Source organism: Cucumis sativus, chromosome 6 (assembly GCF_000004075.3).
Source record: "Cucumis sativus cultivar 9930 chromosome 6, Cucumber_9930_V3, whole genome shotgun sequence".
Taxonomy (NCBI): domain Eukaryota; kingdom Viridiplantae; phylum Streptophyta; class Magnoliopsida; order Cucurbitales; family Cucurbitaceae; genus Cucumis; species Cucumis sativus.
In genome coordinates, this window is record NC_026660.2 from 18,831,855 (window position 1) to 18,844,458 (window position 12,604).

Consider the following 12,604-nt stretch of genomic DNA (forward strand, 5'->3'; position numbering starts at 1 on the left):
GGTGGACCTACTCAAACTTTCCCTTTGTATTCCAATCCATATACGAAGAGGATTGACAATCTGAGAATGTCGAATTGATACTAGCCACCTAAAACAAAACAACATGCTTCTCACTTCATTGAAACATGTGAAACTACTGGTACGAGAGGAGATTTGTTGGTCAAACAGTTCATTTGAACTCTCAAAGGAAACGCCTTTGACGTGTACACCGACCTTGGACCTAAAACCATTGATAGTTGGGAGCAGCTTTAAAGGGACTTTCTACCCCGATTCTACAACACTCGACGTATTGTTAGCATGATAGAGCTAACTGCCACCAAGCAACAAAATGGTGAGTTGGTCATTGATTTTATTAATCGTTGAAGAGCATTAAGCCTTGACTGCAAATATAGATTAACCGAACTATTAGCTGTGAAAATGTGCACTTTAGTCTTACATTGGGGACTCCTGTACATCTTGCACGGAATAAAACATCGCACATTTGAAGAGTTAGCAACTAGAGCTCATGATATGGAGCTAAGTATTGTTAATAGAGGTAAGAAGGATGTACTAATTCTAAAAGTGAGAAAAGAAAGAAGTGAAGAGCACCCAAAAGGTATCGAATGGTGCTACCAAGAAGGCTATGGTCGTCAATGCGACCCCTTTAAAGTTTGTCTCCAAGGAAAAGAATATTGAAAAATGTCAATATGAAGGCAAAATAAGACATCTGACACTGAAAGAGATGCAAGAAAAAAGTTTACCCCTTTTCAGACTCTGGCTTACCTGATATGTTAGAACAACTACTGGAAAAATGATTCATTCAACTTCATTTTTGTAAACGACCTACAATAATAAGGAGAGTAAATGATGCCAATTACTACAAGTATCATTAGGTCGTCAACCATCCCATAGCAAAATACTTTGTATTGAAAGAGTTGATTTTGAAATTGACTCTAGACAAAAAGATTGAGCTAGATCTTGATGATGTGGCACAAAAAATTCAAGTCACAATAATAATTCATCTGGACGGTTGATTACCTGCTACAGTGAGTCTGATCCAATTTGAATCACTGGAGCCTATTCTTATATATTTTTTATCAGAGGCTTACTAAATAATGACTTTCAGACTATTTGCTTCAAAGAAGAAGAAAAGCAGGTGGAGGATGTTGATTAGGGATGGACGTTAGTAATGTGTCGAAAGAAGCATAACGAATTTTTTCTGAAAAAAATATCGTTTGTACCGAGAGTATAAAAGAAAGGGTAAGTCACAGAGAAGAAAGGCAAGAAAGAATACGAGAAAGTTTCGACCAATCACTAAAGAAATTGAGGAGCTCCTCGACCATGACAACCAATAACTTTGAAAGACTTCTTCCCTGAAAACTTTTCAATGAAAATTGTTTCGTGCCATACTGACAGTACGATTGAGGATGACGCTTCTTCCTCAAGTTCCACGGAGGCAACAACCAAGTCAAATGAATTTCCTTCTTTAGGCATAAATGATTTGTTGGCACTCCCACGAGAAATCAAGGATACGATTATCAAGATATTAAAAAATAATGGTGTCTTGACTGTTTCTACATCACAAACGAAGGTGGGTGATTCATGTTGTGTATCGATAGCATTTAGTGATGAGAATTTGCTACTTGGGTCAAAGCTTCATAACAGACCTTTATTTGTGTAAGGACATATTCGGGAGCAAAAGCTGAATCGAATTATCATCGATAATGGTTCTGTTGGCAACATTCTACTAAAGTCAACCATGACTCAATTGAGTATCTCAACTGAAAAGTTATCAAGCTTCAAAGAATTTTGTCAAAAAATAATGATGAAGATGAAACAGAAGATCTAAACATAAGAATTAATTGTTTCGTTTTAAACAGGAACTAAAGAAATCTAGATGAGAAGATGAATAAATCGCAAAGAAAAAGAAAAAGAAAAAAAGAGAAGTGACAAATCGATCACAATATTCAAAGACAAATATAAAAATTTTAAAAATATTGCACCGACTTCGTAGGTTTTCGCATTTTGTTGCATCTACGTAAATTTTTCTTTTATATTTGTGATGATTTTGTTATTTAGAGATTTAAAAAACAGTCTTTTTCAACTAAAGGAGTGGGAGAAAAAAAGGATAATTTTGAATTTAGAAAAGATTAGTGAGGTGTGAACTTAGTTTGAGTATTTTTCTTTTTGAAGATTTGGAAGGATAAAAATGGAAAAGCCGTACAGTATTGTTGGCAAATGTGAAATGTTTAGAAGATGTTTACTTCATTTCAATTTTCCTAATTTTGGGAATGTATGTCCTTGAGAATGTGTTATAAACTTAAGTTTGAGTTTAGGTAAAGGTGTTGTTGATGTTGATTTGTAAAGTGGCTTATTCTCAAAGTGTTGTTAAGGGGAGTGAGTGATTGCTTGAATTTTCTTTTGACCCAATTTTGTAGCATAGGGTTGAGTAAGATTCAAGTTTGGGCCTAACCAACTTATACTTCAATATACAAATTTGTAAGCAAAATAGTCCAAGCCTTAATCACCATTGGAATTTTGACAAGTCTATCATTCTCATCAGATGGCCAAACAGAAACACACCTGGTATCACTCACATCCATCAATTTTTACTTAGAGTTTGGAATTTGTATTTTGTCCACAATTCTTAATCCAACAACTTATACTTCAATACACAAATTTTCCATCTTACAAAATTACCATTCTTTTTTTCTAATTTTTACAATAGTTTATACTTTTTCTAACTTATCAATTGATTTGGATCTTCTGGATATATCTCGAAAAGAGACTCCGGCAACTTTTCTTAACCTTGCCTAATTTTTCAAATATTTCTTTCAAATATCAAATTTTGTAAGAAAAGTATAAAGAAAATTCGTGTTTTTAAGTGCAAATTAACGCGTTTGGTATTTCTAGCTAAATACTTTTCGCAGATTAATACCGAATTTGTTTATATTTTTTCAAATTATACTTTTTTTTTTCTTTTTGGCAAAATTTGGTATCTTAAAGAATTTAAAATTTAAATTGGAGTGAAATCTATATGAAAAGATCACAATTAGTAAATTATTTTTAGAAATTTGAACATTCATATAGTTGTGGAACACATCAATTTGGTGAATAAAAGATTTTGTATATGATTTGCAAAGATGGTAAAAAAAAATTTGAAAATTTGATAGAAGCTCGTAATGGATTTTATGTCTTTAAAATTGATGGTTTGTAAATGTTAAAGATATTTTGTTATTAAATAAAGTTGTTATTGATTTATTTTTTAATAAAGTAGTTATTGAATATTTGATTTACATATTATAACTCAATAAACTTAAGGTTATTTGATTATAGTATGAAAACTTGAATTTTATGTAAATACATGAAAGTGAAAAAGTTCGAGTTAAGAGTCTAAATGGTCTATAGTATAGGAATAAAGTTGGTACCTTATTATGGAGAGACTATGAATGACTCACTTTGCATTTGATGCAAACAATGTGTAACGTCTCATCCCGTACGCATCCTTAAATTTGTTGTGTAATACAAAACGTGATTTAAAAACTTTGAACCATTAACCATTACCATGCAAACTTAACAGTAACAACAACAGCTTAAGTAATGCAACGCAACTCTTATTTATTTAAACCAAAAAAATTCTACAATAGTATAGAACAATGTATAAATTCTCAAAACAAGAGCTTAATAAAGAAATGTCAAAAGTCTTCACAATCTTCAGCTCTTATTGATTGCTTAACTCTTCAACTCAATCGCTTAGCTCCTTAAACGATCGCTTAACATTGATTGCTTACCTTTTAACACGATCCCTTAGATCGATAGCTTACCTTTCAACCCGATTACTTACTTTTCTAAACGATCAGCTAGCTTCTTACAACCTAGGGAGAAAAAACTTAAAACATAAGTATAGACTTAGTGAGTGAAGTTTTAAGAAAACCTTTTGGGAAATACATTTCCTAAAGCATTTTCATCTCAACACAACCTCTCAATGCTTCATTTTCAAGAAATCATAATCGTAAAACACACTTTAGTCTTACACATTCTTTTTCATAAAGAATCTGAACCACTCTCGTGCATGGACTACTGCGATGACATTTTCATCAACATCATCCTTGAGAATTTTCTGGTTCATTTCTTGTTGCTCGGGCGTCTTGGCGCAATACACATCTTTTATGCATTGTCCCGCCTCAATCCACCATGCAAACCTTTTCTACATGGTTGTCTTTACTCATTATGTGCACATAATAGCTAGCTTATTGATAGGAATATAACTAATGGTTTACTCTCAATCAAGTATACGATACAATCAATAAAACATGAACTTTAACTTGAAAACATAACATTAAAGCTTTCTTTCAAATCATGTTTTTCTATAAACGTAAACAGCATTACATGACACATGAAACATGAAACTTAGAAAGAAAAACTTTAGAATCTAAGTTCATTTTCAAAATCAATCACTCCATTAAGTTTTCCTTTTTTCTCATAACTTTTAATAGTCTCTGGTCTTCTTCTCACTTAACAATATTTGCCTTTTATCTTAGTAAAATAATCAAAATAATAGTCTCTTCCTTCTATCCTACTTTCTTATTAATACTATTACCCCTGCTTAACTAAATTCCAAGCCTTCGAATGTTACGATACCTAAAATCCACTCCACTAATCTGATAATTATAACTTCGAGAACCTCTTTAAACCTTCTACACGATCGTTCACCCTTCTAAACGATCGTTTAATCTCTTAGACGATCGTTTAGCCTTTAAACAATCGTTTCGTCTCTTGAACGATCGTTTAGCCTTTAAACAATCATCTAGCCTTTTTTATACCATCGTTTAGTTTTTTTTAAATGATCGTTTAGCTTTTCAAAGGATCTTTTAACTTCTTGCATGAACGTTTTCTTTCTTATACGATCGTTTAACAAAATACTTTTCAAAACCTTATATTCAAGCACGGGTCTTACACAATACGATTTTAAATCGTTCATGTAGAGACATGAGAGTTGAGGTGTTTTATGTGAAGTGTTTGTACAAAACCGAATCATGCAATAGTCCCTTTTACTCTAGAACATTTTTTATTGTTTAAAACTAACTATTTCAAATTTGATGACCTAAGTAACTTGATTTTAATCCTAAGCTAACTATGAACTTTTATTTATTCGAAACTATCCTGAGATCTGCATAGATGAGAGTAGTTTAACCACGCTGACTCAACAAGCCTCAATGTCAATACTCTTATGAATTTTACTTGAATTTTAGAAAAATTAATTTCTAATAAAAGTATTTCAAAACTCCAAACTCCTCTTAAATTGATCACACACCAAATTCCACCATATCTTCTAAGGTCAAAGGATAATTGGAAAGACTCCTATAGTGGCCTACATCTTGTTACGTTGGTGATTAGATTCAACAACAATACAGGAAAAAATTCAACCTTCAAAAGCCAGTGATTTTCAACTCTATTTTTCTTCTATATTTGAGCATGTTTAATCTTTAAAACCGAAAACAAATCGAAAACAAGTAGTGTTTGAATTATTCTATCCGTTACCACTAACATGTCGATACATTTTTCATCTACGTGTGTTAATGTTGGCCAAGAAAAGTAAAGCATACTTGGGTTGATAAATTGTAGTCGAAAGCATTAAATCTCCAAATGATGCAATTAAATATAAATATAAAGAAAATAGAGAAAGGTACATGTGAAGATCTAACTACATATATAGTGTTGTCCATTTGATTATTTTGATTGTGAGAGTGACACTGCAACTTAAAAAATAATACAAATGCTTTATTACATTTATTGAAGTCGTCCTTTTGTTGTCTGTCCTTAGTCCCACCACCACCCCCTCCGAGGGGCATTCATCACCTTCTTGCAAAAAGAATAACCCCACCAAATAATTTTTAACTCAACTTTCATTTTAATTCATCTCATTTATTTTTTCTTTTCAATTTCATTTCATCCACTTTTTGAAGAAAAAAATCTCCAATTTAAGTCCATGTATATGTATGGTTAATTTATTGGAGTACAACCAAAATCTCACATCATGTAAGTAACAAAAAAATCAGTAATTTACGTTATATTTCATTATAAACATCAGCATCTTCAAATAATAAAATCAATTAATTTAATTTTTGTTATGGGAAAAGTGCATTAAATTTATCCATAAATTGGTTGGTCAACTTAAGATATTATTTTTAAAAATTGAAGTTGGAGGAGAGATTTGATTGAGATTTGATTTGTTTTTTTATAGACATTGATTACAGGTTTGAAAAAATATATATATATATATATATATAAAAAGGATGAATAAATTTGCGTCGGTGGGAAAAAGTTGAAGATGAAAGTAAATGGGCCACTGAGGAATAAGAATAGGCACTGCCACTGCCTGTGGCTACCGCATAGCCAAACATCCTGCACGGTCCTCACGCCCCTCCTCCTCACTCCATCGTCTTTCTCATCACCCTCATCTAATTTACATCTCTTTCTGATGGATCTACGTATCCTTCCTTAGAGTTTATCGATAATAAAATCAACTATGGATGAATTTTATTATACCTATAATTTTTAAGAAGAAATTATCTTTTATTTTTTATTTTAAATAATGGTATGATATTTCAAATTAAAATAATAACTTCTAAAAATTATATCGTTTTCAAAACCATTTTTTTATAAATTTGAATATCATATAACATTTTTTTTAGAAATCAAACAAAAAGTACTTTGAGGACCTTTTTAACCCGTTTTCATAAATTTAGAGACTAAAATGTTACATGGTTGGTGATTACATGTATTCATCAATACTTATAACTAAAAATATAGTTTTTTCATATTTTAAAAAAGTTGTGTTATTCACTTCCCTAATGCTATCTATTGCAATTACCAAATGCTTTATTTTATCTCTCTTGATTTTGCTAGTGTTATTGAACTAATATTATTTATAAAATTTTAAAAGTGTTTATGAATTTTTATAAACAACACATAAGATATAAATTTAAACTATTGATCATGTTTGATTTTGTGTCTAATTCTATCATATATGTGAATTTTTTTTTAAATAATTGAAAAGTGAAAGAACTAAATTTATGATTTTATAAAGTCAAAACCAAACAAACACAAGCTTGAAATTTGAGACTTGTATTTTAATCTCTTATTTTAATACTAATGAAGATGTTGATTTTATTTTTGTATGACAAAAAATCTCATTTCTAGCTCATGTGAGATTATGTTTCCATGATAAAGACCTCATTTTTTTTTATTTATAGATAACTAAACCATTTAGCATGACCCACCTTTATATCACAACCCATCCTATATTTAATTGTATATATATTAAAAAAAAAGTTTATAAAATAAGACAATAGAAATATATTCTTTAAAGTATGAAGATAATGTAATTATGTAAAAGTTGGAACCTAACATCTTTGTTAAAGCTAGCCTAAACCTTAAGAGAAGACTTTCAACATAAAGTAATAAATAAAAGAAGAAGAAAGTAAAAAGGCAGCCTAATTAGAATAACTCAGAATTTTTTGGATGTGTAATAATGACCTTATAGTATGTAATAAATAATAAATAATAAATAATAAATAATAATAATAATAATAATAATGTTGAGAATCTACAAGCACCTACATAAATACATATGAATAAAACAAAATCCTAAAAGAGTCCTATAATTCAACATAGGCAAGATTGTAAATTTGATCATCTTTTTGTCAAAATTAGTAAATGAAGGGGTGAGGATAATGCAAAGTTTTGTACAAAGAATTAGGAAGCAAAACTGCTCTGGTACTCTTATTGCCAATGCTTAAGCTATGAAGAGCAATGGACTAAGTTCACAAATATGTATAATAATCTATCAGACATTACAACAAAATCCATTTTTCAACCTGATGAACTCTTTTTACAGGTAGAAATAATGGAGTTATAAAAAGAAAGAAGGCCTAAAATGGAGGGAGGAGGGTAAACCACAAACATCCTCTCATCCTTCACCCATTCATAGGTATGTCAGAGAAAATACAAAGAGGGGATGTAAGTAAAACAAAAGAATATATACTAAACACACACAAATTGAAGGCACTCATGAAAGCTACCGTAGTTGTTTCAGTTGAGGTTGTTAGTCGAAACTTGATGAACGGCTCCATCTGCCTTGTAAATAGTCCTCTAATGAGATACTATGTTCAATGCTGCTCAAGGAGAGCGAGTCATCATCGACATCGAGCAGTGCAAGATTGAGGTGTGATTGGATATCGGATCGAGGACATACTTCATCATCTAGAGTGTTGGAATCCCCTAGAGCATTGATCTGTTGCCTCGCCCACTTGGTTACATCTGCATCACCTTGGAGAAGTTTTAGAACCTGAAATTGAACAACCAGAGTTTTGAGAAACGAGAACAAACTGATAACCCATGTTTCTGAGGTAACTTTAGATTTGGACGGGAATTTAGTATAGTTAAATGAATCTGAACTTACAAGGCTCATTGGAGGTCTCGCTCGTGGGGCACGTCTGATACAAAGGCTCGCTGCAAGAACCACACGCTCCATCTCGTCCTGGTTGTAGTTACCTCCCAAGGTAGGATCAAGTAATCGAGACACCTTCCCATCGATTAAAATTGGCCTTGCCTGGATGATATGATTTCATTTGAGAATGAAAGTTGTACATGAATAACTCAGCAACAAATCGAGTTCTACAAGTTCAGAAGACTTACCCACATGACCAGGCTTTCTTGTCCTTTCGGATACTTGGTGCTTATCGGTTTTCTCCCGGAAATAAGTTCAAGGAGTACCACACCATAGGCATAGACATCAATCTTGTCATTTACCTTGCCGTACATGAAATATTCAGGAGCCAGGTAACTGCATCAAAGAGCATTAAGATTTATACCAAACATTACATCCCAAAACAAGACATATTTGAAAGGTTTAGGAGATACAAACCCGAAGGTTCCTGCAACATCTGTACAGGTTACATGCGACGAGTTTGACGATCGTTTAGCCAGCCCAAAATCTGACAACTGAAGAGAAAAATGTGCACAATAAGGATCTGGAAATTCAGTACATATAGAATGTCTCTACTAGACAATAGAGAAATCTGTATGCATCACCTGCGGTTCAAAATCATCAGATAACAAAATGTTTGACGATTTAACATCCCTATGGATTACATGCTGAGCATCTAGATGGAGATAATCCAACGCCTCGGCTACACCAACAGCTACCTTGTATCTTTCACTCCAACCAAATGTATTTGGATTCTTTCTATTCCCTGGTTTATGATGATCAAATAAAATTAAATTCATAGATAGTAACACTATAGCAAGTGAAGTTTACCCATAATTGGAACAAAAAGGCACAACTTGAAGTAACTAGTACCGTGAAGGATTTCTTCAAGACATCCTCTTGATAAAAAATCATAAACCAGCAAGAATTTGCTGTTTTCAAAGCAAAATCCCAAAAGGGAAATAATATTCTTGTGGCTTAAGGAGGTAATGATCTCGACTTCCATAACGAACTCCTTCAGAACATCCTCAGATGTCTTCAAGATCTTCACAGCAACCTCCTTGCCATCGGGCAGGCAGCCTCTAAAAACCTGGCTGCTTCCTCCTTTCCCAATCAAATTTTCTGGTAAAGGAGGCAGTGAAATGAAACGGTATCCGATCGTTAGAAAACAATACTAAATTTACAAAACTTGAAGCATAAGCCATGTTAGAAACACGACATACCGGGTAAGAAATTTGATGTTGCTGTAAGGAGTTCGTGATAATTAAATAATCTACAAGTTGATGAATATTTCTCATGGAAACCTTCCAATTCTTTCGGTAAGGTTTCGGTATCAGAGTCGGAGGAAAGCGGAGAAGGCACTGGTTCAGAACCCACCAGAACCATTGCCCCATTTTCTCCATCAAGACCCAAAGATTGATCAGAGGTATTAGATTTGTAATCCAAAGCAGCAGGATATAAAGGAGACCGGCTAGGTAACTTCATTGCCCACTGAACTACAGAGATTTGCTTGGCCAACGAACGATCGGAAGAAGCTTGTCGACCCGATTCACATGACTGATCAACATGTCTAAGAAGAGGCCAACCTGGTTTCACTTCAGGCAATTGCTTGATCAACTTAGTAATCGAGCTCGAAGCTACCTCGACTATTTGTACTGGGACTAAAGCCAAAGATTCATCATGTTTTTCTCCATCGCTAGAAGATATCTCTGCAGACTGTTCCACAAAACTCGACTCCGATCCACAAATTGAGCAGTTCTGTTTATCAGTTCCAACTGATAGGGCTTTTTCAAATTCCTGATCAGAATTCTTACCAATTCCCAGATTATCTCTGTCCCTCGCCAAGAGAGAACCAAAACTCTCACCGCTTTGAACTTTGGGAGAGCTACCCGCCGATCCGTAAACTGCAGCAAGTAAATTGCTATGGCGTTGTTCCTCATTTCCTGAAAATTTTGCATAAATCAAAATCAACTGGAACACAAAAAGACTGCAAATGAAGAACGGTCTTATTTTTTTAATGAAAATAACAAACCATGGCAGTCCCCTGTTGCCACTGGACAACCCTCTCGTTCGAAAATCACTTTCCCATTATGAACAGCGAGGACCCAAAAATCTTTGGGTAATTTTTTGGCGCAGTACTTGGCAACGGAAGTCGATGAACGGATTTTGTGGTGCTTACGAGCAGTCCCAACAATCAGGTTAGTAGCACGATACGATTTTGCTTCACGAACTAATATTTTTCTAGCTGATTCTCCTCTGCAGATTTTGAGTTTCAGATCCACCTGCACCATTAACGCCAAATTAGAGATCAGGTTTGAAGAGAAACATAAAAAAGAGTAAAAACCGGCGAGAAATGGGAAGAAAATAAAACCTGCTTCAAGTTACAAAAACCTTCATACACAGCGAGAACAGTGTCGAACGCTTTTACAAGAGAAAGAAGCGAAGACTTCCCATCTTGATTCACAATTTCTACACAACCCATTTCAGTAAATTGGTCAGCCTCACAAAAACATTCAACAAAACTGGAAAAGTCCACCAACCCAGAACTGAGAAGTAAACTCACCATGGTTGCCAAGAACATGAAGAGCGATGACAAGGTCACCAGGCTGAGCAACCTTTACCAGAGCCCAAGTAAGCAACTCTCTACTGTGGGAATCCAATTTCATGCCCACCAGCACAGTTCGGGCGGAATCAACTTGGAAAGGCTCGCGGGCGACCTCATTGTTGAGGAATTTCATCTTGTGGGTGGAAATGAAGCCAGGATTGTAAGAAGTTGTCGATCAAGTTCCGTGGGGTTGGTGAAGTTGCCGGTGGGAAAGAACCATTTTTGTAGTTAATTATGATAATTTATAGGATCAAAAAGCATGGGGAAAGAAAGAAGGAGAGGGACAGGTTTGGGGAAGGGTAAAGCGTGCGTTGGTTTGTTCGCTTTTCAAGTTCGCAAACCAGCCGAGAAAATGACTTTAAAAAGAAAATTAATAACTAATAATGTTTTACTGAAAGTTAAAGCTGAGCATTGGCCACGTAAAATCTGATTCATTCAACCACATACACAATCTTTCATTTTCTTTTTAGCTACCACATCCTAAATACTTTCATCTATTTCACTTCGAATTCCACTTCTTTTTCTTCATCTTTCTTCCCAATTATTTTCTCAAAACCAAATTCATCCCTAATTTTTCTCTTTCAAATATATTTTATATTTTTATCAAACATATAAATACTAATTTTCTAAAATATAATTTTATTGTCAATCACTTATTTTTAAAAAGATTTTATGTTACTCTTTATTAAAATTATTGAGTCAACTTTGAACAAAGTTAGTAGGTGAATTAGCAAAAATTAAAATTCGAGATAAAAAAAAAGAAGGAAAGATTGAAGAGAAAATTAATATAAATGGTAACAAATTTAAAGATAAACCTCAACTTTTCTGTTTGGGATTTAAAGGCCCATCTGGCAAAAATATTAATGAATATTAGAAATTTGGAATGAAAGGGAAAATTAAAGAGAAAATTAATCTATGGTAACAAATTTGAAGACAAACCCCAACTTTTCCATTTGAAATTTAAGGCAATTTGGTAATGATCTTTTTTTTTTTCTTTATAAATTAAACCTATTAAAAAGTAGCCTAATTTGGTAATCATCTCGTTTTTAAATATATTTCATTTCATTTTTTTACCATGATTTGTATCGATATTAAACACAAGAGTTTACATATTATTAACCAAATTCCAAATTTGATAAACAAATATTTAAAACTACGTTTTCTTTAGATTTTAAATTTTAGCTTAGATTTTGAAAAATATAGATAGAAAGTAGATTTCAAAAATAAAGATTTAGAGGTAAAAGATATATTCATAGTCTTAACTTTCAAAAACAAAAAATCTTTACAAAATGCATGGAGCTGAGCTTTTCAAAAACTTGTTTTTGTTTGTGAAATTTGACTAAAAATACAATTCTTCTACTCAAGATCGATACAAATCATGATAAAAATTTATAGAAAATAAGATTGATTTAAAAAAAAAAAAAAACAAAAAACTAGATAATTACAAAACATGGTCTAGAAACATAGTTTTAGTTTTTAAAATTTGGCTAAAAACTCAATACATTTTACTTAAAAATTCTATGTATCCT

The 12,604-nt window shown here is 32.8% G+C and overlaps 1 protein-coding gene across 1 annotated transcript; it reads right to left on the minus strand.

The window, feature by feature from the left end:
* Positions 1–7,728: 7,728 nt before the first annotated feature.
* Positions 7,729–11,404, minus strand: LOC101203034 (serine/threonine-protein kinase PAK 1). Its single transcript, XM_011659114.2, has 10 exons — positions 11,034–11,404; positions 10,842–10,939; positions 10,503–10,752; positions 9,694–10,413; positions 9,344–9,592; positions 9,076–9,236; positions 8,909–8,985; positions 8,680–8,827; positions 8,444–8,593; positions 7,729–8,329 (listed from the first exon to the last, which is right to left on the minus strand). The coding sequence occupies exons 1-10, from the start codon at positions 11,206–11,208 to the stop codon at positions 8,087–8,089; spliced, it is 2,271 nt and encodes a 756-aa protein (XP_011657416.1). The 5' UTR covers positions 11,209–11,404; the 3' UTR covers positions 7,729–8,086.
* Between the last annotated feature and the right edge of the window lie 1,200 nt (positions 11,405–12,604).